The sequence below is a fragment of the Coffea arabica genome, chromosome 6c, assembly GCF_036785885.1.
Source record: "Coffea arabica cultivar ET-39 chromosome 6c, Coffea Arabica ET-39 HiFi, whole genome shotgun sequence".
In the NCBI taxonomy this organism is placed as follows: domain Eukaryota; kingdom Viridiplantae; phylum Streptophyta; class Magnoliopsida; order Gentianales; family Rubiaceae; genus Coffea; species Coffea arabica.
In genome coordinates this window covers 12,501,972-12,526,496 of record NC_092320.1, presented here as the reverse complement: position 1 = coordinate 12,526,496, position 24,525 = coordinate 12,501,972, and the positions used below count along the sequence as shown (strand labels likewise).

General features: G+C 37.4%; 3 protein-coding genes and 1 pseudogene across 4 annotated transcripts; 2 read left to right on the top strand and 2 right to left on the bottom strand.

The window, feature by feature from the left end:
• Positions 1–1,184: 1,184 nt before the first annotated feature.
• LOC113692308 (transcription factor MYB36-like) lies at positions 1,185–2,868 on the bottom strand. Its single transcript, XM_027210699.2, has 3 exons — positions 2,572–2,868; positions 2,341–2,470; positions 1,185–2,166 (listed from the first exon to the last, which is right to left on the bottom strand). Exons 1-3 carry the CDS (start codon positions 2,705–2,707, stop codon positions 1,371–1,373), a joined length of 1,062 nt encoding a protein of 353 aa, XP_027066500.1. The 5' UTR covers positions 2,708–2,868; the 3' UTR covers positions 1,185–1,370.
• Positions 2,869–9,354: 6,486 nt separating this feature from the next.
• Positions 9,355–17,820, bottom strand: LOC113691823 (uncharacterized). Of its 2 annotated transcripts, XM_072052949.1 has the most exons (11): positions 17,338–17,669; positions 14,521–17,224; positions 14,340–14,444; positions 13,914–14,066; positions 11,254–11,417; positions 10,967–11,114; positions 10,652–10,774; positions 10,445–10,532; positions 9,960–10,191; positions 9,743–9,791; positions 9,402–9,624 (listed from the first exon to the last, which is right to left on the bottom strand). In XM_072052949.1, the coding sequence occupies exons 2-9, from the start codon at positions 17,008–17,010 to the stop codon at positions 10,025–10,027; spliced, it is 3,438 nt and encodes a 1,145-aa protein (XP_071909050.1). In that variant the 5' UTR covers positions 17,011–17,224; positions 17,338–17,669; the 3' UTR covers positions 9,402–9,624; positions 9,743–9,791; positions 9,960–10,024. The 2 variants fall into 2 exon arrangements, with proteins under 2 accessions (XP_071909049.1, XP_071909050.1); XM_072052948.1 differs by having other exon boundaries at positions 9,355–9,624; positions 9,743–10,191; positions 17,338–17,820.
• A 4,402-nt stretch (positions 17,821–22,222) lies between these two features.
• LOC140008626 (glutathione hydrolase 2-like) lies at positions 22,223–23,026 on the top strand (annotated as a pseudogene).
• Positions 23,027–23,033: 7 nt separating this feature from the next.
• On the top strand, positions 23,034–24,520 carry LOC140008625 (glutathione hydrolase 1-like). The gene is made up of 5 exons (XM_072053454.1): positions 23,034–23,311; positions 23,585–23,819; positions 23,928–24,004; positions 24,204–24,360; positions 24,452–24,520. Exons 1-5 carry the CDS (start codon positions 23,034–23,036, stop codon positions 24,518–24,520), a joined length of 816 nt encoding a protein of 271 aa, XP_071909555.1.
• The last annotated feature ends 5 nt before the right edge of the window (positions 24,521–24,525 follow it).

The window sequence follows — 24,525 nt, the reverse complement described above, 5'->3', positions numbered from 1 at the left end:
ATGCTTTCCAAGAGATTCCTCATCTCTCATGCATTACTCCTATGTTTAAGATGTCATAATTGCTCATTTTGATCATCCCACTCTTTGTATGAGTTCAATTGCACATGCAGAAGTTCAAGAGAGGAAAACGTCTACAGTTACACCTCCACTATAGAGTAGTCAATTAATCATCATCTTGATGCATTCATATGGTCTTAATGATACTTCAGTTACTGAATTCAATTAATCCTACTCTTTGCACAAGTTTAAATTTCAAATTCACCCAACTACCTCTTTGTCTTAAAAACAGATTTAATGGATGGTTAAAAGGGTAGAGTTGTCACTACTGCTACATAAGCTTAATTTGAGAATGTAATCATCATGCCACCAAGGGTACGCTTATCAACTCACATAGCAATAAGCATAGTATGCTTGCACTCGAAACTGGATCAGTTGTACTATGCCAACATGTTACCTAAATTACCCCTAAAAAAGTCGGATGAAAAACAACGAACAGTCAAATACCAACTCCTTTTTATATATATATAGGATATAGGATACGTAAAAATCCGAACCCCAACTAAAACCAATTTACGGTCAAACCCAAAATGCTAACTGGAGAGCCTACACTCCATTATAAATTTTCACTTGAGCACTTCAGATGCTCCTCCCTATCTTTTCTTCTTTTCCTTCTCTTTTGGTGGCCGGGGGAAAAAGGCTGTGGATGGGGTGGGTATACCTTAAGGTATCAGCATTTAGCGACTTTAGTTTAGCCATTTTGCTCAACTTGCGGGTAAACATGTGAAATCTGCACCGGAGTTTGAAGTGGAAGAATTTGAAAAGACAAAATGGAACTAGTAATGTAAAGGTGCGGGGAATGAACCGTTAAATGAAGCGTATAACCTCCTGCTTCTTAAAAATCTGAATCTTGAAGCAGATTGATATAACTCTGTTATTTCTTGCTAATTGTGAATATTATTCCCTTTTCATGTATCTCTTTTGGTAGATATTTTCCACCTTCTAATTCCAGTTATGAACACATTTCATCAAAATAATTCCTTAAATATTGTATGTTCTGCACCTTTTTCATTCCAATGTTTTGTCTCTAAGCTTCAAGCTACTTAGCGCCTTGGCTGGTTTGTATGAACATGACCGAAAAATGTCAATGCAATGGGACGGGAACTTTAACACGACGCTCAAATTCATATAAAACTGTTCTGTCGATCAACAGTCATATCGAATACATATTTGCAAGAATACAAGGACATAACATTATTCACACAATTTACAACAACTCAGCCATCAGTTTTTCCATCTTCTCCTTCTTATGAGTAAAACAATATTCTCCTAGAAGTTCATATGACTTGGACTAGCCTAGCTACTAGGCTTGCTTACATATTGTACCCTACTGCATAATCCTGATACATTCCTCCGGATTGTTGAAGAAGAGAAGCAGAATCCCAAGAGTTCGAGGATGCTGAATTTGTATCCATGTCATTAGACCACCACATCAGGGCGTCCCTCACACCGTCTATCTCTTTGAAGCAATCAAATTCAGCCATCTGATTATCTGATGATAGAAAACCAGCGGTTTTGCTGCTGAGAAGATTTTCAATTTCAGCTGGTGTAAAAGTCGAAATGGGCTGATATTCTGAACCAGGCTGTTGCATAACGTTTGATTTTGGAGCCAAAGTTGAGTCTATGGGATTGTTTCCGGGATTCAAAGGGTTAATAGAGTTCTCCAGCTCTTGTTGAAGCCTAGAAGAAATAGCAGATTGCTCGAGGAATTCAATATTTTGGCCCAATCCAGATTGAGGGCTAGGAGAAACTTGTTGCATTGATGGATTCTGGGATTCAGTCAGATTTTGGAGGCTTTGGATCATCTTCTCTTGAAGGGGATTTAACTTGGGCCAAAGTGCTGGATTATTGTAAAAAGAAAAAGGGTTTTGTAGGCTCTGAAGTTGCATATGGAGTTGAAGCCTCTCAAGAGCTGAGCTGCTCAAGTTTTGCAAGGTGTTTTCTTCGATACCACCATGTGCATCCTTTTGGTCCTGGCCTGAACCCGAAAGTCTGTTCATTTGGGATTGTTTACGCCTTCCCAGCAACTTCTTTTTCAGTCTGGTGTTCCAATAATTTTTGATATCATTGTCCGTTCTTCCAGGCAACTGGGCTGCGATGATTGACCACCTAACATGGCGAACATGCACTTCACACAATCAGATTTTTGGTAATAATATTGAAGATCAACAGGAAAGAACATGAAAAAATTTGTACAAATTAGGATTTATGTCCAAGGATGAAGAATTTGTTCTACAGACAAAAGCATAGTTGACAAGGGCAAAAGGACAAGCAAGTACTAACCTGCTGCCAATACTAATATAGAGGCTGCAGATGATATTGTCTTCTTCTTCAGTGAATCCCCCATGCTTGATGTTGGGTCGGAGATAGTTTAACCATCTAAGCCTACAACTTTTTCCACACCGCTTAAGCCCTGAAGACCAAATTCATCAGGTCATATATTTTCTACGTATACTATTGAAAAAATCAAGCCTAGGGTGAGATCAAGCATTCAATCATCACGTGAAAACATACCGATCTTCTGGGGAAGAGCAATCCAATTTCCACCAGTTCCATGTTTCTCAATATATGCCTTAAGCTTAGCATCTTCTTCAGGAGACCATGGACCTTTCTTCACGTTAGCTTTGTCACAGCATGGAGCTCTGCCCATCTTTATCTTTGTTCAGCTTACGAGTTTGCCTGTATATTTTCTTCTTTTTTTTTTCGGGACAAGTTTTCTGAACAGATAGAAGCTATCTTTGATTTTTGATAGAAAGTGTTTGATGGAAGATGTTAGAAGAGAAGACCGGGCTTTATAGTAGGAAGACTGTGGGTGATGTGATGCTTATGAGAAGCAAAAAGTCTTCACATTTCTTCTAGGGTTTCTGCATCTCTCTCACACGGAAACACGTACATTTGGATTAGTTCAGTCAGCGTTTTTTATTCCTTGACAATTAATTTGTGTTGTAATCCGACAAATTACTACACAAATTTCTCTCAAGTCAATTATAATAATCAGGTTGCTTTTTGAATTACCGATTAGTTTATTATGTGGAGGCAATGCTATTACAGCTAAAATCAAGAAAGAAGACTCCATCATTTTAATTTGTCACCAACCTCTCTTCAAAAGTTCGACTATTATTGGGCTTCTTTTCGTTTTTACGTCTCACTAGAGATAAAACGTTCCGTGAAAGTGGTCTGACATGATTGTGGTGATGAGAAACTATCACAAAAGATTTTTCAGTATTCCGATTTTTCCATTCCAAAATATCCCAATTTGCTTTGCAGTCATTACTCATTAGTCAAAAACTTCATGTAGAAGCTATTCTCAGTAGATGCTATTAATAAAAGTTTTCTGAAAAACACGGTTTAGGGATACTAAAACATTTTGTCACGAAGATAGAGATTTGAGACTTGAGATATAACAACGCTGCAAGCAACGAGATAACAAATGATATCCAGAGTTTAGTCATTAATGTTTCTAAACTAAGAATTAATCATGCAGTTCTTTCCACAAAGTTTAGATTGGGCAGGAAATGGTTCTGAAGTGTTTTACGTACTGGAAGAACAAAAGGGAAAATTAGTTTGATCAAGATAACGGCCATCGCAGCTTTAGCTTGTAAAACTCAAGAGAATGGGAGTGATGTGATAGTGAAGGCCTGAAGGGTGGTGGGTCGTCTGGCTTTAACAAGATTACGTGAACAATGCCTCAAAATTCTACCAAGAAACAGAAATTCAATCCTTCGAAAGGTTTCTTTGTTGAAAAAGGACCAACACGGAAAAGAAAAAAGATGGGAGAAAAGGGGGGCAACCATAATACTTGTTCACCACCAATCAGATGGCTTGAAATTTGATCTGTTTCCTACGGCTTTTGTCCTTCTAGACTTCTAGTTGGCATTAACTTTTCAAAGCAGAGGTGTATTGTCTTCACAGAAAAAGCAGTTCTATGAATTGTTTTTCTGTTCTTAATTCCTGAAATAAACCGGGACTTTTCATGTTTCTAAAGAACTTACGGAGTATATTCATTTTCAAGCTGGATGTCCCAAACTTATCACCTGAGCCAATCTAATCTCTCACTCTCTCTCTCTCTCTTAATGAAAACTCAAGCGAATCAACCCTAAGAGATGTAATGCCTAAAAAGTCAGTTCTAATATATGGATAATGCTCAACACACATTTAGATAATTGAAGCCTAGATTGTTGTGTTCTAACCAAGTTCTTTAACCTGAGCTAAATGCAAGAAAACTTCCTCAATTTGCTCTCAACTAGTTAGGAAAACCCCCTAATTATGCTAAAATTAATTTGATACCACACTACTCTATTTTCTTGCACCTTACTTCGGTGAGAATGTGAAGGGAAAATAGTGCCTTGGAGAGGGTAAAAAAAGTTAATGCACCATAGTAGGCTTTAGAACTACAGAAAAAAAATGCTATTTGTGTTATTCTAGGGCATATTGCTGAACTTCTTTGGTGAGGTTAATAATTCTGTGTTCTTCGTATGGCCACATAAAAGGAGAAAAACACAAGCCAAACCAGAAATAAATAAAGGAAGGAAAATTGAAGGCGAATATATAAACTTTTAACATTGCAGAGAATTGGAATTTAGGTGTACTTTAAGATGTCAAACAACTTCAGGTAGTGATAAAAAAAAAAAAAACTACTTTATATAAGTGAATGTCAATAACTAAGATTTTAGACAACCAAAAGGGTAGTAGAAGTTTTAGCATCCTTTTGCACTTAAAGCTGGTTGAAATGTCAAGTTTAATTATTGTTTGCTAAGATTAAAAGGAAGGAAGACTAATCTGAGCCATTCATAATTAAGTAATAGTACACCACTGCGGTTGTCAAATGTTTGAGTGGGTATTGAGGAGAAATGGGAAAAAGTGTGTATCGTGGAGGAGCCCAATCCATACTCATCATGGTAAAGGTTTCAGCTTCACCTTAGGTTAATTTCAAGGGTTAAAAGGTTTCAGCTTCAGCATATGTAAACTGTAAAGTAGATGAGGAAATTAATGTTTTTTTTTTCTTGAGTTGACAGAAACTACAATATTTATAAGCTGGAAATAAATGCTGATGTCTACGTACTTATTTGATTGGCTTGAAAAGTTACATTTTAGATACTAAATATTTATGTTGTTAACATTCATGAATGTCCACAAAGGTATTGGTTATGTACGTGTAAGTACAAGAAAGTTTCCATGAATTTCACCAGCAAAAGCATCGCTTTTCAGCCTTCCACAGTTTCCTCGAGCTGCAAACAAATACGAATGAGCCTAAGTAATAAGGTAGCTAGGATTCAGACAAAGCATAAAAGCATTGTAAATTTTCAACTCAACCTCTCATCATAGACGCAAGTTGAATTTCTGGTGCGTGAAATGAATTTCTTGTCATTTGGTAGCTAATTACGGCATCATGATTGATGATACACCTTGGTTTTTTTTAGTCATTCCTTTTGGCCTTTACACCTCAAGAGCTACAAGTTGTCAAGCTAGGATTTTCTTAGATATTACTGGAAACTAAAAAGCCAATGCATGATTCTGAGTATAAAATATTCAAGAGCTTTTTGGGCAGCAGGCCCATTGATTGACCTTGGTTCCCTAGATTAATATTTTTGCTACGGTTAGGGCTAATGAATGAAAATTTAAAAAGAACAAGGAGGTCCAGGACCGCACTTAGCGTAGAAATAACAAGCAGAAAACTATCAAATTTCAAAAAGGGATTCTTTGAGATATTAATATCTTAATGGGCAAATGGACTCAGATCTTTGGGACGAAGAAAACATGCTTCTGCTTGTCTTTCTCTCGCGGCTAGAATCTCTCTCTCTCCATTGACACTGCATTTCATGCATCATCAAAGAAGACCAGCTATCTTAAAGATTTTTTTTTTTGGGTAGGTTTAATTCTTTAAATATGAGAGCTGGTGAAGGTTTTCTTGATGAGAAGATAAGAACGGGCCACAATGGCCTAATTACCAAAATAATACGGAATGATTGTTGCTAACCTAATTTACTTCTCTGGATCATTTGCATATTAAACTCTCTCTCTCTCTGAGACAAAAGAAAAACCGCTCCCAAAGTACAAGTCGGTGACTTCACAAGTCACAACAACCGTACACTTGCTCGAGCTTCAAAAGTACATGTACATGAATGAATTATGATGTATCTGTTGTTTCACATTAAATGTGGCTGTGTAGGAGTTTTCTTGAAAACATGAATCTCGTCGTCTAAAATCAGTAGAAGAAGACATTTAATTCAAGCAGAATGGAAGAAAGAAATCTAGTGCGTAGCTACGGATAAGGATTTCTGAATGTTGTGAAAGAAACCAAATTCTTTAATTCCATATCCTAAAACTGTCTCTATCTATTCATTTTTTCAACACGGATATCATCCTCGTAAGCAGATCTTTGGAAGAGGGTGTCAAAGAAAAACAGTAATTTAAGTTTCTTTTATAGGGTATAATACCCAGATTTAAGATAGAAAGCAACGGTTAAATGAACCAGCTCGATGCATCATTGGTCATAAGACGTTCTAGATCCACGCAGAGCAACTTTGTGCAGGGTCATGTTCAAATTGTTCTGCTGAAAATCTTGCTTATTACGTTTGCAGAATTGAAACTCTATCCAGGTTGACTGTAAGATTAAAATACATTATGCGGGTTAAAGCTAACCTAAGGGTTAATTTCTAGTTTAGTTGATGCGACCGCCTAAGTGCTATTTGTTCGTTAGATGTGACTTTTATTCCTTATGTTTTAGAAAAGAAGAACAGGAGATTAGTGGTCAAGGTTCAGCAAGAAGTTGGTAGCACTGGATCAGAAGAGAAACCAATAACTAATTAGGTATACAAAAAGAGTGTAAAAAGGAAGTTCGTGTCAAAAAGATTAGCTGAAAGAAGGAACGAAAGATGATGATAGAGGTAGCATGCGAGAGAACACACGGGATCTTCTACTAAGAAAATTGATGTCTCTCAAACTTCAACATAAGAGTAATTAGCCCGCGAAATGTGTGTCATTCTCTTAGTCTACTTGATATATAAAATGAGAAGTCATTTTCATTGAGCCAAAATTCTACATAAAGTCCCTTATTTTCAGCTTGCACTCGTTAGAAATACTTTTCATAATTATTTCCTCCCCATGCAGGACAAATGTTTTCTAAAAACTTTAATCCGATTCTAGCTTAACTAGCTATCTCCCACCTGACGAGTTAGAAGCTTAATGAGCCACTTGACATTTAAATCATCACATGCATGTAAAGTGGGTTATTAAGGCAGGGGGTGGGGGGAGGAGGGACCGCTGAATTGGACGGTAAGAGGAGAGGGATCATAAGTAGAGGGTTTGAATTCAAGATTTTTCACTTACAAGAAAAAAAAAATCTGTATACATCAAGTAATTTACTATGTAGATTAAGTATGTATAAGTTGAGTACATTTTGCATGCTACTTCACTCAATGTGTTGCCCTGTGAATTTATCCGTAATACTGAATTGTTGCATCTCAAATCTCATATTCCACCGGTTAGCAATACTACTATTTTTTCACTATTGACTACCAAGATCATGCATGAATAAAAGCATGGATAAGATAAGAAAAAGATTTTTTTTTTAAAAAAAAAAAGACAAGAAAAAGATGATACGTATCAGTTGAGGTAATGCTTGATTAGTTAATTAATGATTATTTCTTGGCAACAAAACATATCTTCATGGATATATACTCGACTTGCTCCATGCCAGTTGTCACTCCTCTAAATAATGGAAAATAGACCTTATATTTCTTTATATTTTGTGTACAAGAAAGTGGTAGGCACAATACACCTCCATTTTATCGTAATATACTAATAAAAAGTGATTAGGATGTTTAAGCCGAAGAGGAGTGCAAATATGTTTTTCTTAGGCGTACTGCCGATGTATGTATTACATTAAGGCAGCAAACTCTACGAAACTGAAAGAGTCCCCTCTGCAAAGGGGTTGGCAAACATGCTAACAGGGGACTAATCTAGATTAATTATTCCTAGAATGAGACACTAATGACTTTTGTTTAATTTAATTAAAGTAGCATGTAGATTAATCAAGCTGTTATTGTCGCCATGCACTTTTTGTAAATGATCAAGCAAAGACGCTGCAAGCGGACGCAGTTGCTGAGCTCAATTGTGAGTCCTAATCCCTCCAATAACATGTTTTCTATATCATCGTCAACTCCATCGTTTAACAAATCCATCACTTTATGGCATCCAAGAAATTGACTTGTGCCTTATCACTTGCCATCCTACAAGTAAGCCGGTTACCATGCACATGCGCCTCTTTTATCCCTCTCTTCAAAGTTCAATTTGATCTCATTTCCTTTATATTTTAAAAATGATTCAATATATGATAGACTATTATTCTGACACGAATCTGTCCTTTTTATAAAGTTTAAATTGATATTTTATGAGACACCCAACTCGTCATAAAGTAGAGTAAAAGATAACCCATCTCTTGATTTTGTTTCAAAACCATTCTCAAGTCCATGTTTATCGTATAAACATCTCATGTTTTTATATAATTGAGCTATAAAATACATTTATTTACTTATTTCCTCGAGTTTCCCTATTGTAGCTTAAAGATATATTCATCTAAACCATACCCATCCCCCCCCCCCCCCCCCCCACAAGAATTCTCCTACCCAAGGGAATCGCACAAGGTGATCATGCACAAGCTACAAAGATTGGACGAAAGTAGATGAAAGCTCAAAATGTTGATATTCTTCATTCCTGACAGTAGTCGAGGCTAAAACCTCGAAACAAACAATGCTCAAGCAGGTGTGTTTTGTGTTCACCTGGCACGTGGCGTGAAGTCAAGCGGCAAGTAAGAATGTTGACTTTCAAATGAAAAGTCATACCCCGCGTATTAGGTATACAAGAATAGTCGGCAAGTGAAAGGCCCAGACATATATATATATGGGTGCTGGCATCAGCGAATTTGACCTTAGGATAATTTTAACTTGGTTGGTTGCTTCAATAATTAGCAAGCCTCAAAAGTCCACCCAGCTATCAACGCCGTTTCATGCAGGGGAAGACAATCAGGTCAACGGCACACACAAACACACACGAAAACACACACAATCATCTAATCAAGTTGGTAAAAGGGTGGGTCTAATGAAAAGTACAGGCAGTTTTTGTTCTGTCACAGTCGTTCATACTTGAAACAGATTTTCTACTCACCACAAAAAAGGAGAAGAAGAAAATAAAAGACACAGATTTCCAACACAACAAACCCACTGGGGACTCGCACTTGATTCTGGCCAGTTTTGCATCATTCTTGAACAAAGTTGAGAGAGAGAGAGAGCGGAAAAGTTGATCAATTACGTTGTATACTTTCCACATTGATGGTGCAAACGCAATTCCTAATTGGAAATTTGGGTAAATTATATTGTCAAAAACAGGAGTGTAAATATAGCTCGAAGTTTTGGAACTAAATCTTTGGAGCAGAGGAGTGGTTCCCTATTTAAAGCAACTAAAACTATGTACAGTAGCAAGACAATTCAACCTCAAGACGGAGATAAAAAAAAGGCTTCCATATTGGAAGAACAGCCTTGCCATCTTAACACCACTATGTTCGACAACCTGCACGTCAAAGTGTAAGCAAGCAAATTACGATCAACCAAAAAAAAAAAAAAAAAAAAGCATTTGACATACAGGGTTAGAATACATTAAAAAAAAAATGTCTTTTGTGAGCACTTACAGTCTGATCATGCAATTACGTCTCTCCTCAGGCTTTGTTGAAGTATATCCTAGCAATAGCAAGACCACAGAGCATACTGTTTTACTTCATGAAGATGTGTTGACAAAATAAAGGTGATGGAGAAGCAAGCTAATAATACTGCATTACTAGATTAATGAGAGTTAGGGAGCGGCAAGGATGAGAGTTGCAGATGTTTGCCTGCTTCATATCAACTTACTGTTCCTCTCAAAAATGAACAAAATCGTACAAAACAAGCAAATGGTTGCTGCAATATATTCATTATCATTTCAGATTCATTGCTGCTGCCATGCTTCTCAACTTCTGGGATATTTCTGAGAATGATGGCCTCTCTGCTGGATCAGCCGCCCAGCAACTTTCCATCAATGATTTCCATTCAGGATCGCACCAAGTTGGTATTTGTGGACGCAACGTGTTGTTTACAATCCCACCTGCTCAAATTATGGATAAATAATGAAAAGAGAGGAACTTTGAAGGGTGTAGCCAGATAAGGTCGAAGGCATTGAAGTATCTTTGCACATTGTGGCCAGATATGTATATTAAAGACCCAAAACTGCTGCTACAGGGTAATGCATTTCTTTTCTAAACTTTGATCATATGATACACAAAACCCCTAGAAACCCAGAAGAACACAGTTTATATACAAAAGATAAAAAGAATGCCATGTCAGAATATAGCAGATACCAATTATGGAAGCACAATGCATTTCTTTATATGGCTCGTCACCAGTTAGCAGCTCCCACATAACAACACCAAATGAATAGACATCAATCTGCAGAGCAGAAAAGAAAGTTAATTATACTAAAAGGAACAGGGAAAAAAAGAACAAAAAAAGAAAAAAAATGATTATGGTGGCCATAAATTTCATCAATTACGTTGGACAAATGTTACCTTTTCAGATACCATATTGCTTTTACCACTAAGGAGCTCAGGTGCCATCCACGGCAATGTCCCACGAACCCCTCCCGATACCAGAGTATGTTGTTTTACTTTTGATAAGCCAAGATCACCAATCTACAAGAAAAATCAGCCATAAATGACCAAAAGAGCCAAATAAAACGCAAGACATATATTATCAGATTATTCAACAGGATTCCTACTGTAAAACAGCAATAGTTTGTACAGCTAATCAAATTACAAAACTCAGCCCTGTAGATAGTTGAATCAAAGATAGATTGATTGTCAGATTAAGCATATTCAACATACCTTGCACACTGGTCGATGTGGATCTCTCATATTGACCAACAGATTTTCACATTTTAGATCAAAATGCACAATATTTTTTCCATGAAGATATTCCATGCCAAATGCAGTATCCATAGCAATCATAAGTCTCTTCCGACGGTCAATTGTTCTGTTGAACATGAACAAGAGAACCATCAAATCAATAATTAATTTAGATTTCCCCCATGAAACAACAATGTAACTTTTACATGCAAAAGCAAATTCTAGATAGTAAATAGCAAAGACGAGCAAAAAAATGTTAAACATACCTGTCTTTTTTCTGTAGGAACTGCTTTAGAGATCCATTGACCATGAACTCTGTCACAGTGGCCAAGGATCCACCGGGGCCATCACGGACGACACCATAGAAAGAAACAACATTTGGATGGTGTAGTGAGCTTAATATCAGAGCCTCTTTCCAGAAATCTGAAATCTAGATAAACAGAACAAATCAACAGATCAGACCTGACTCAGAAGTAAACTACTCATACTGAACCTACTATATGAGAAGGACAAAAGGCCACACTACACACAACTTACAAATAGCAGTTAATAGAAGACTAGGAATTCTAAGAGTCTTGGACACTGCATGTTTTAAATCGCAGGTTAAGTGTGCAGCTCGATTTGACTCTTTAATGTTCCAGCCAAAACCTACTTAAAACCTATTGTAACAGAAAATATAGCAACATCCTGCTTATAGGCAGTCACAGAAACCTCACAAGACAGCACATATGCCAATGTTGTCAGAACTAGCAGAGAGACAGTAACAACTAGACCTTTCTCTAGCTAGTAAAAGGAAAAAAAAAAAAAAAAAGAAAAAAGTAGAGCGAAAAGTATAATTATGTCATCCAAGGTAACTCTCCACAATTTGTTAATTTTTATTTTGAAATGTGGGGAGATTGGAGTTAAAAGAGCCTAAAGTGCTAGTGAATTCACTACTTCCTTAGGTTACTAGTATTGTTAAACTCATGAGAACTAGAGCATCTCTTCAAATGAAATTGTCAACCAAGAACAAACCACTCCTAAATGCCATGAAACACAGCCAGTCAGGATTTCTTCAGGTGACTCAATATTAACAGTAATCAACTGACACATAAAATTCTAAGCAATCCAAACGAAAATTGACCCAAAGTGATTAACCTTTTGCGACAGCAGTACTTATGGATATAAATAATGTGGGAAAGCATACAGGGGCTTGTGGTGGAGAAACACTAAAGGAAGGAAGGGAAACTACAAATTCTGTCGCTCAAAACATGATAATAACTGGCATTTCCTAAAAGAAGCTAATTTGTCAAACTTCAAAAATTTCATCTACCCAGCACTTCATAGTGCAAAAGGAATATGTAAAATCATGCTGCCACAGTTCAAAGAACGCTTGTTAGTTTTGCCATAATGGAGACAAGCATCATGACCCAAGCCAACGGTGGACCTATAGAACAGCACTGGAGGGAAAAATGGAGTACTACCCAATATACTAGCTGTTGATGGTGGTTAACAGATGGCCTTCATTGCAAGAATATACATATATTAATGGGCCATGATTTCAAACTGCTAACCACATTATTCAGGTAAAAAACACAATGGAAAACTTAGAAGCTCATTGTTAAGAAAATAGACAAGAAGAAAAATTAGGATTATAGCAAAATGTTTGACTACAATGCTGTAGTTGTGAATTTACATACCTATGCATGTCAGTTCTAAAGATTTGAATTTTTCAACTAATTAAGTACCCAGACCAAGATTCTTGAAATATCATCTCTCCTCCAAAAGCAGAGAAGCCACTAGAAAACAAATCCTTGTTTCCATTCATCCTTCAATTTCAAGCTCACTCCTTATATTACAGTGCTTACACTTTTAAAACATGATGTGAATCTATCATTTCAGCTATTCTCAAGGATGCAAAACTAAATATAATTTGCTAGCTCCCATATTTCACCAGAAAAATATTAAACAAAAGCAACAGACTTTCATTTACAAAGCACAAGAAAACCTTAAAGAAATTAAGGAAATAAAAAGTAAAAATGGAAGAATATTCAATACAATTAAAATACATCAGCTATGCATCAATATAGCATGTGAGATGCTAATGTCCACAACTGTGAAAGAAAAATACACTTACTATGACCTACCTTTCATGTTAGTGCCTGACATGCACATGAATCACTTTAACAATATCAATCATTGAAATTGATAGGTTTACAATCCATGCCTACCAAAATTAAGATAGGTTTACAACAGAAAGGAAGGAAATAATCCTTGTCACATTTGTACTTTGACGAATAAAAAAAAATTTACATTGCTCAAGCATTCACAAAATTTTAGGTAAATTTGCAAGACTTGAGAAACTGGAAGAGCAAGCCAACTGTTTTAGATGACCAACCGTATCGAAACCCATATCAAAACCACCACATGCTTCAGCTGACAGAAGCCCCAAGATAATCAATGAAATAGCTCTAGACAAGCAACGTACTACCTAATCACAGTAGTCTATGCAAATGCTAGTATTAAAATGACGACTGCAGAAGAACTAGAAGAAAGATTGAAAACTACCAAGTAGTAGGAAATTAGTAAAATGAAACAAAAAGATGAAATTTCTCCTCTATCTGAGATAATATTCAGGGTTAAATAGTTTTTACCCACTCTAGCCATTGCACCACACGTAATAGCTGATTGCAAAGAAATTCACGAGACATGCTACCATATGAAATTATCAAAATTAAAATTTTTCTGTAGCGTTGCATGAAAAAAAAAAAGAAATCTTTTGTATCTACACAGACCCACTAACAAAAATGACAAAAAGAAACAACACATTTCTTAGGAAAGTAATGATGTTAAAAGGGAATACAGGGTCATCCAGGAGAGTTTTTCCATCTAGGGAAAAAAAAGAAAAGAAAAGAAATTAATAAACAAAATGTAAAAGAAAGCATACCAAACGTTCTCTTTCAGATGGCCTTCCAGCAAAGCAGCTGGCCTTTATCCTCTTTATTGCTACATCAGATCCTTTCCATTTCCCATGGAAAACAGCACCATACGTGCCCGAGCCTAATTCACGGATCTCCTCCAGATCTTCATTTTTTATTGTCTATGTGGAAAATCACATGGCATAAATGGTCATACTAAAGTAAATAAATGAATTCTTCTCAAAACTCCATTCATAGAGATAGGGTTAGGATACAATTACATTTTCAGCTATCAATTCTTTCTCAAAAAGAATATGGTGATTGATGGGAACTCTCAATTGTTTTATTAAACAAAGAAGTTTTTATCTTCTTATGTTGGGGAAAAAAAAGTGTCCCAAATAACTGAAGGACAATAGATCAGTAATTTATAAAACACAAATGTTTTATTTGTCTACCTGCAATCCACGATTGATAGCTTCTTCCTCAGCTTTAGTTAGCTCAATCTTGGGACTATTTGAATTTTCATTGTCAGAATCTACCTCCAAGTCACCTTGAGCATCCTACCAAAAATGGGGAAATTTATTTGCTTTGCTTGAAACCAGAGACAATGTAAGGCAAAGCATGCAAATGACTCACCGACGCATCTGCCTCATTTTGATGTTCTTCTTTTACTGCTGCATCATGCTCAACATGCGGATCAGTAATATCTTGAACTTTAGCTTTCACCTCTTCAATACTATCTAAGGTCGCCTTTTTTGCAGATGCAATCAATTCAGGTAAGCAGCTTAAACGGTCATCAGACTGTTCCCTTTCAAGAGGGAAGCAAGTATCCTTTTCTTCAGGTTTTGTAGTGCCATTGCTTCTTGCACCATGCACCATCGGACCAGAAGTGATGGATTCAGGAAATTGGACATTATCAGAGTCTTTACTTCCCTTAGGATGGGATAAAACACCTATATCTTCAGCCTTCTCCAGATGAATTGCTTCTTTATGCCCTCCTTCAACAGTGTTATCCACCCAAACTGGTCTCAAAACATCAGTCTCAATTCTTGGTTCTCCTCTAGAAGTGGCTGATGAAAACAGCTTGTCATTTACAGCTGGTGCTGAATCAGATCTCATAAAAGGATCTGTTGGAGTAGCAATATTTAGCACATCAATGTTAGATCTGACAGGTTCTGTGTTATATAGAAGCTGGCTCTCCTGATTGTAAGTAGTGGGCACCAATTTTAGTGCGTGGCCATTAGGATAGTCAGATAGTAGAGACCCATCATTACCCACTACTTTCTGAGAGGAGTCTACCCAAGGATTCTGGTTCTCTAACCCAGCTCGCAAACTAGGACTGCCTTCCACTCTAATATATCCAGGACTGACCAAACCACCAGGCAACTGAGGGGAACTGGATCCTTCATAAGAAAGACCCCCATGCATTGGGCCATGAATGTTTCTCCATAAAGCATGCGCAGGTGTATGTCCTGCAACAGGGTAATGACTATCAGGAGCATAAGCATAAGGTGGATTCGCATACCGAACTCCTCTTTCATCTGAGGGTTGACCATGTATATGAGATCCTGTTGCAACAGTTGAGTCATGAAAGATTTGGCTCATCTCTGGACCAGATCGGATATAGCGAGGGTCATCTGGATGGACAAAATGTGATGGAATGTATAGAGAATCAGACACATTTACATGCCCATGCGAGATACTCACGTTGTTATCAACAATGTAGTGATCACTCAACCTTCCAGCAACAGAAACATGTGGTCTTGGTTCCTCAGGCCTGGTATTCGACTGATGTGGCAAAAGCCATCCTCTATCATGACTCTGACTTTCACTATAGAGTTGTCGAGGATCCTGGTCCCTAGGATAGTATATATGATGCATGTTTGGATCTGTGTTCAACATGAGAATTTCCCTATTTGGAGGGCACTCAGCACATGGGTTAGTGGCTTGATGAAACCCATTCCCAGGTGGCTCTAAATGTTGATGTTCCCCAGGCTTCCAAGGAGCATCATTATAAACTTGATTTCTCTGGAAAGGAACTCGACAATGATCACAAACACTGTTTCCTTCAAAGACATTTGCACCATGAAGTATGTTACCAGGGAAACCAGCCTTGTCACTGGTGTACAAGGCTAAATTCTCTGAATATTGAGGCTGGTGTTCATACAGGGATTGATGGTTCATTTGAACCTCAGGCATCCTATCAAAACTCTTGTCCGAGAACTCATTATACTGGGCCCGGTAGCGTCCCGACGAAGGTGAAGTTGGAAATTCTGCCACCTGTCTTGGGTCCTGGTGCCCATGTTGCCTAGGGGAGTAGTAAGCAGGACTCCATGGAGCATCCATCTCATTGTAACGCTGACTAGCTGTTTGCTGAGGCTGTCCTGAAACTAAAGTAGGTATTGTCAGTTGTCGAAGATTCATTTGTGGCATAGGCATCTCAGTGTTCCGCTGGTTTTGGACCACAGCTTCAAGATTCAGTTGGCTTAAAAACTGCTCCGCAACAACATGGGCATCATCTAATGGACCAACAAATTGGTTGTCCATAAGATGATTCCTTCTATATTCAGGGGATTCATTAAGGCTGTTTAAAGCATCCACATACCTCTTCTCATGGTCCCTCTCATCCCCGTCAATGAAATGCATAGTTCCATCTTGATCAGAGTGTGAAAACAAAAAAATCCGCAGCCTAGTGAACCCATCACCAGCACCCAACTTATCATACTCCTCCATCATATTGGTCACATCATCATCATTCACAACAGAGACAAGAGCATCAAGATCTTCATCCGGTTGCTGATACTTCAAAATCATAGCCCCCTCGAAAAGCTCCCTCATTTTTGCCATAAGCTCCTCATATGTAATATCACGTGGAACGCTCACAATTCTCGTCTCCCCACCCACATACCTAAGCTTCCCATCATGAGGCCTAGGCAATATGCTACCTCCAAAGCTACACAAGAACTTAATACGCGGGTTCTCATCATTCAAGTTTGGCGCAGAACCAGAAGCCACAGTCGGGCTGTCCATCAAGTACACAGCTTGATGCTGCTGCTGTTCTTGATTAATGGGACACTCAGATTCCAATTCTGATTCACTCAAAACCACAGTCCCTTTATTACACATGAATTTGTCTTGTTCCTAAAGCTCAAAAACTAATTGCGTCACTCCCATTTACCCTATAACGCACCCCAACACCACTCCCACAACTTTCATCAAACCCACAAAAAGAGGACAAAAATCACACCTTTTCCAACATAAAATTCTAAACTATTCCCAACAGATTAAACCATTTGAAAAGTACTTACCCCAATTAATCCAAAATTCATCCACGGAATCCCTATTGATCAAGCAAAGATTGAAACTTAAACAAAAAACCAATCAAAATCTTCAATAAAAAAAAAAAAAAAAACGAAATGACACGCAAACAAAAATGCGACAATCAAACAGTACCTAAAATTGGTGATTCTGATAATTCTGAAGCCAACAAAGCCTTGAATTCACCCAAGAAGGAATAAAAAACCCAATTGAGAAAACCCTTTGCTGAATCAGTTTGCCTCTTCTACAAACTTCCACCAAGCTCCTCACCGATTTAATTCAAGGAAAAAAGATTAAAAAGAAAAGAAACAATTGTGCATGCAAAAAGGTGCAAGAGCATATCTGGAGTTTGTCTGCGTGTGATTCTGGGGTGTGTGAGATTTCATGTTCCAGAAGAGACGAGCGCCATTTGAGGGGAGGAGGGGGACAGGCGTGACGAGGTGGGAGGGCAGTGGCAAGGCAAGGGTATTGATGGAAGATGCTTTCGGTTGGGCTGTGGCGATGCCGAGGTTGCCAGGTAAGGAGGACACGTGGCAGCAGATGAGTTCTCCAAATTTAGGAATCTATTTATCTCCACTCGGGCATATTCGTTTCCAACTCGCCCAAAAAGAGCGTGGGAAGACCGAAATGTTCGAGTCACCAGCTCGCCATAATAAAGGATGGGATTGGAACACCGATCGAATTGACCCATTGACAGGGATCCGGATCCAGACCCTGGCTCAGCAGCCCACACACAGCATTGATCATAAAGGACAATTTATGGCAGCAGATGGATTGATTTAAAATTGGATAATTTGGATTAAATTTGCACATTCCTTCCGTTTTTCTAAAATACTATAAAAATTTTTAAAAATACTCTAAAATATAATCTAAATTTTTTTAATGTTTAAAATATATTTTAAAAACTCTACTACTCTTAAATATTTCAAAATATTTTCTAAAAATATCCCAAAATATACTCTGAAAACTCTGCTACAATAAAATTTTTCAAAAACACCTCCAAAAACGGCTAATCCAACCGGAGCCCCTTGTAAGTGACAAAAGTTGTATAATTTTACATACCGTTGTCTTAGTGTCTACGTTGTTTTAGTTCAATGTCTACGTTATTTTTTATATCATGCAATTGATGTTAGCAATTTCAAAAGTCATAGATCCTTTTTGTTAGATGCTCTTGGTTTGGTATGCGATTCAAGCATAGATAAATGAAATCTAAAACTTAATAAACTTTCAAGTTCATATTCATATGGAATTTGATTCGATAAAAGTTCGTAAATTGTGATTTGGATATTAATCCCAATTTTATTGTCTATTTAATCAGTTAACAATACTAAATAGCTATCATGCAATTGAAGTCCTGAAATCTTCTGTGGTATCGGGTGAATATGGAGGCAATACCCTAGCTACTGTCCCATCTTCATTCGCAAAGAAAAGAAGTTTCTGAAGAAATGTAAATGCAAAAAAAAAAAAAAAAAAATCCAAAGTGCTTGCACTGTTTGTCTGGTTCCGAGGAAAAAAGCAAAAGTGCCAGAATTTACAGCATATGGCCATACCAATATATTGTGATTTATGAAAATTTACCTGCTAAAAAAAAAAGAAAGGAAAAATACATCACTTGAACTTCCTCTTAATAAGAAATGATTTTCCACATAAGACCATGAGCTTTTGTGAAGTCCTGATAAGAGATGATTTTGCTCGAAAAGGGAGTAAGTAATATATGATGGGATCATGCAAGATATTGAGAGATGCTTTTTGTAACATTCATTGATATATATGTCTGCCAAAACTTAGAAATGATTTTTATTATGTTAAACAAAAGCCGAACACTACCACGCTGAGGTTGCTTTTACCTAAATGTACATTTTTATGCCCCCATGAAAATGAAGTATAATATCCCGCAACGGATCTTCTGTCCCATATTTTGTGCCATTCTCTGTCACACTTTTAATTATATTGCTATTTCTCCTTCATAAATATCATGTTTTAGTTCTATTTTTGTTTCCTTATGATTCAATAACTATTAATTCAGTAAAAAATAAATACAACAGCTTCAAAAAAGTAATATATAATAGAAAATTAAAAAATACAGCAGAAAATGCATAAAAAATCTCATTTTTTTTATGCATTTTGATTTTTTGAGTTTGTTAAATTTTGTGTATTACTGCATTAATAGTTATTGGATCTTAAGAAAACAAAAATAGAACTAAAACATGATGTTTATGAAGGAGAAATAGCAATATAATTAAAAGTGGGACCGAGAATGGCATAGAGTGTGAGACAGAAGATCCGTTGCGATAATATCCCCCTTCGTTTTCTGGACCACTTTTTTTTTTTTTTTAACGTCTTTTCATTAACTATCTTTCTTTTCTGCAGATATTATGCATTTTGTCCAGTACCAAATTGTTAATCATGTCCATGTGGATACAGTTTGCATGAGTAAATTTCTTTGTCATGATTTGTACTATCAAGTCCAAGAAACTCCAACTGAAACTCCATTCTTCGACTATGATGGAAACCACAGCGATACCGAAATATTACGCGTTGTTGATATTTAGCATTAGAATTCAATGCTAATTCTACGAAAAATGTCACATCCAAACACAAGAATTGGAATTCTAATTGGTCCAATTCTATGGGGTGCCAAACACGCCCTAAGGAGAAGCAAGTCCATGAATTCTGTGAATTCACACAATCGTACGTTTTACGCATTAAGTTCTAAGTTTCTTTTCATTCACAAAAATCCAACATGTATTTTATATTAGAACAATTTTTTCATTTTCGCGTTGTTATCATTTTTCCGTCAAGAAGAACAGTTAATAGGCTCAGCTGTCAAGTTGTCTGTTGTTGTATCTTCTATCCCTATCAATGGAATATGCTAAGCTATAACGATAAGGAAGAAACTAATGGAACTCCTTAATTAAAAATATGCTTCGTATGGAACTCCTTAATTATGTGCATCATGCATCCGTGCACATAAATAGAGATGAAATTAATTTATCGTCGTTTGATCAATACAATATACTACCTGATCACACTGCAGTTCTTTTTTTTTTTTTTTTTTTTTTTGGGGAAAAAAAAAACAACAACAATGTGAGGAGGATCTAATGGTTGAAATCAAAGAATGATGTAACCATGAGTTTAAGGTGACACTGGGCAAAAATAGCAGGTAACCAGCACCTATTTGTGTGTGTGTGTGTGTGTGTGTGTTGTGAGACATCGATCGGGAGAAGTTCAATGCTTTTCTTTGCATGGGCAATAGAAGAGTGGAGGGCCAAAACTACAATTAATTACCAAGAACAGATCACAGCTAATGTCCAGTGGTATTTGTAATTTTGCATGCATGCATTACCAAAGGGTGCTGTGTTAGGACCAAATTTCCTCACTTGCAAGTTTCAAATGGTGATTAGTTCTATTTTTACTTCGTATTTGGAAATTGAAAGTGTGGTCAAGTTGAGAGGGGGACAAAATTCATCCCACTTGAATAATCATAGTATTATTACCTAAGGGGATTGATTGGCTCTGAGCACGCTGAAATTTGTGCTATATTTTAGAAGGGTATTGGTTGTGTAGGAGGTATTCATGTCCCGTATGTATTATCCTGGAAAGTGATGCTCTCGCCATTATCAGTAGACTAGGAGAATCAAAGACCCCACAAGAGGATAAAAATATTTGGCACCTCTTGGACATTTTATTCAGTTGATTATATAGCACTTTCTACTAGTTTTAGTTCTGTTGATTTCAACCCTGCGTACAAAGATGGTAGTAATACTCCTGGCTCCTGCTGATTCTTGTGGAGGAAGCTCCAGACGTCATAATGACCCGAAGTAGAGAGATTGACGTTGGGTTTTTCTATGGAATACAACAATTGACACACTGTACATGAAACTGAAAAAAAAATAAGAACCAGGCACTCCCCAGGAGTATAATCATGGCATGTTTATTGAACTATCTGCAGCCTTTTTAAGTGGTGTCTACTCATCTTATGAACAGGGCACTGCCCCAAATATTTCGTGGTACCCCATTTTCGAAGTCAAGCAATGAAGAACTTGACATCTTGAGATCTGTAATGACAAATCACCCAATTTCTTTTTTTTTTCTTTTTTTTTTTTTTTTACATATTTTAATGCCCAAAGGAAGGATTTCGATTACAATTGACTAGGGACAAAAAAGCTGCGATATTGATATATTAAGATCGTTCAAAAATTGTCACATGGACTAATTTCTGTTATAAATGGCAAGTTTCTTGCATTAGAAACAAGTAGAAAAAAGAAATAGAAGACAAAAGAGAAAAGGACGAGAATGTCATGTCAGTAATATGACATCCTGTTTTCATATTTCTTTCTTTTTTTACCGTCTTACTATTCATTTTGTGATGAGAAGTGACATGGTACTTGGTTTCCACATATTTCTTTCCTTTTATTGCCTTATTTTTCATTTATTGCATCAAGACACATGTATTATACAGACCATTGGGATAAGCCATGCAAATAGTGATTTTATCGTTGAAATTTTCAAGTGTTTTGAGTTTCTTCACTTTGTTAATTGTTCTAGTACTGCATACATCCTTTTTAGCCTTTAAAGTCCGATGTTTGTAGTATACTATACTTACAAACTTGATTCTGTATATGTCATCGGAAAAGCTTGGAATGCCTTGATTTTTCTTTTCAAAATGATGCTTAATTTTGATTACCTGATGTTTACTGAAGTCGGTAACTTAGATATATACCCCGCTGTCGCAGTTTATTTCCTGTCTAGGGATGTCCAAAAGGTTTGGAAACAAAAAGTCCATCCTGATGATCAAGGAACGTTAGGATAGTGTTTGATCAATTGATCTGAGTTGAACTGATTTGACTGCCAAACAAACTAACGAGATCATCTCAATTTGTTTCAGCTCCAGTTGTATCATCAAGGCCAGTTATTGCGTTTCTCTTTCTTTTGGTATTCACGATACCAACAATTGGTGCTTGTACTACTACTATTACTTCCATCGAATCTAGGCGGACTACATCATGGTGCTGTTGCAATGGATGGTGGACGATGTTCCAAAACTGGGAGGCGTATTCTGCTTGAAGGAGGCCATGCTGTTGATGCTTCAGTAGCTGCTGCTCTTTGCTTTTGTGTTGTAAACCTGCTTCCGGTGGAATAGGTAGAGGTGCATTTATGCGTGTAAGATCGCATGATGGCGAGGTAAAAGCATTTGACACGGGAGAAATTGCACCAGGATTAGCTTCTGAGGTACACATATTTGCAATACTAGACCATATTTGCATTAGGGTTTGTATGCACAAAATCCTAATGGGAAAGCAGAAGGTGTACTGTCTATTGCAGTTCCAGGGGAGCTTGCAGGCCTTTACAATGCTTGGCAAAGATACAGAAGGCTTCCCTGGAAGAGGCTGGTGAAGCCAGTAGAGAGACTTGCTCGAGAGGGATTCGAAGTATCAAAATATCTCCCACGCAGATGGAAAGTAAGGAATCAGGAATTTCAGCTGATGAAGGACTGAGCAAAATATTTGCACCAGCAGGGAGGCTATTGGAAGCAGGCCAAATCTGTCGAAATGAGAATCTGTCTAGAACGTCAAAACAAATCTCAGAATATGGTGTGGCTGCGTTTTACAATGGATCAATTGCAGTTGATCTTGTTACAGACATAATGGGGGCTGGAGGAATCCTGAAAATGAATGACCTGAAGCAATGTAAGTCGAACTTAGAGAACCTTTGGTTAATGAAGTTAAAGGGCCTCAAAATACTTGGTATGCCACCTCCGTCTTCCGGTGGTACCGCTGTGATTCTTGTAAGTTTCACTAGTCACACTGTCCTTCTAGCATGAACATGAAATGTGGATAAAGGAAAAAGGTACTTTTGCTTGTCTGCTGGCAGATTCTAAATATCCTATTCAATATGAAGATACTTCAAATATTTCCTCGTCACTTCAGATTCATCGAGAAATTGAATCTCTAAAACATGCATTTCCTGTGAGAATGAATCTTGGGGATCCTGATTTTGTTGATGTGAAGAAAGTTCTATCAGATGTGCAATCTCATGAATTTGCAGCTGAGCTGAAGAAAACCATATATGATAACATGACTTTCGACTCAAATTATTATGATGGCAGGTAACTAACCAGACGAAAAACATGATTTTGGCGTCTCAAGGAATCCGGACCTCAAAGAAACCAATTACTCGTTAGGTTTGCTAATATCTTGAAGGGCACTAATGTACTAAGAATAATTTATCAAGTCAGTAATTCCCAAATTCTCAGTAGCATTCTCGCCTGACTTTTTATATCTTCAAAATCTGAACCTCTGCGCTGATATCCTTCCTCTTATATTTCTTATGGAGTTGCTGATATTTACGAGTGGAAACCGATGCTTGACCATGGAACCAGTCACTTATCAATCGTAGATAGTGAAAGAAATGCAGTTTCCATGACAACTACCATAAATTCATATTTTGGGGCACTGTATCTCTCCCCGAGTACAGGAATTGTCCTCAACAATGAGATGGTCGACTTCTCCATCCTCGAAAATGTCACCGGAGATGGTGCACCACCTGCTCCTCCTAACTTCATCTGTCCCTTTAAACGGCCATTGTCATCCAAGACTCCCACCATTGTCCTCAAGGTACTGCTTCCTTCCTCTTTGCTTGTAATTGTCGAATATTTTCTAGTAATTCAGCTGAAGTTCAACAGCCAAACTCATTTGATCTACTTGTCACTGCACACTAACTAGGATGAGCAGTTGACAGCAATAGTAGGAGCAAGAGAGAGGAGCAAAGATAATTCCTGGAACCACGGAGGTGTTTCTGAGTCATTTTGCCAATAGGATGGATCCACTCTCAGCAGTCATGGCTCCAAGATATTATCATCAGGTTATCATGCACTTCCATACTACTATGTACACAATTTTCATACTTTCATGCAAGTAGCAGCAAAACCAGTTGTGGTCATAGGCTCGTAGCAGCAGCAAGAAGGATGATAACAATATGATCTGGTCATGCTCATGCAGTTGCACCCTAACATACTGCAATATGGAAACTGGACCACGGTACGTAATTGAAGACCACTTCGAACTTCCAGAAAAGAAGGGCCATAACCTAACGAGCCTTGGCGGGGGATCAATATATCAATTTATTGTTCAAGAGAACGGCCATGTCCTAGCAGCTGTAAGCGACCCAAGGGAAAGGGTGGCTTTCCAGCTGGTTATTAATCAGAACTATGTACTGACTTGGACTCTTTATATGATAAATTGAACAGCTTCCTCAAATCTTGACTGTTCCTCTCACTACTCTTCTGGAGATGACATCCTCGCAGAATGCAAAATAAATTTG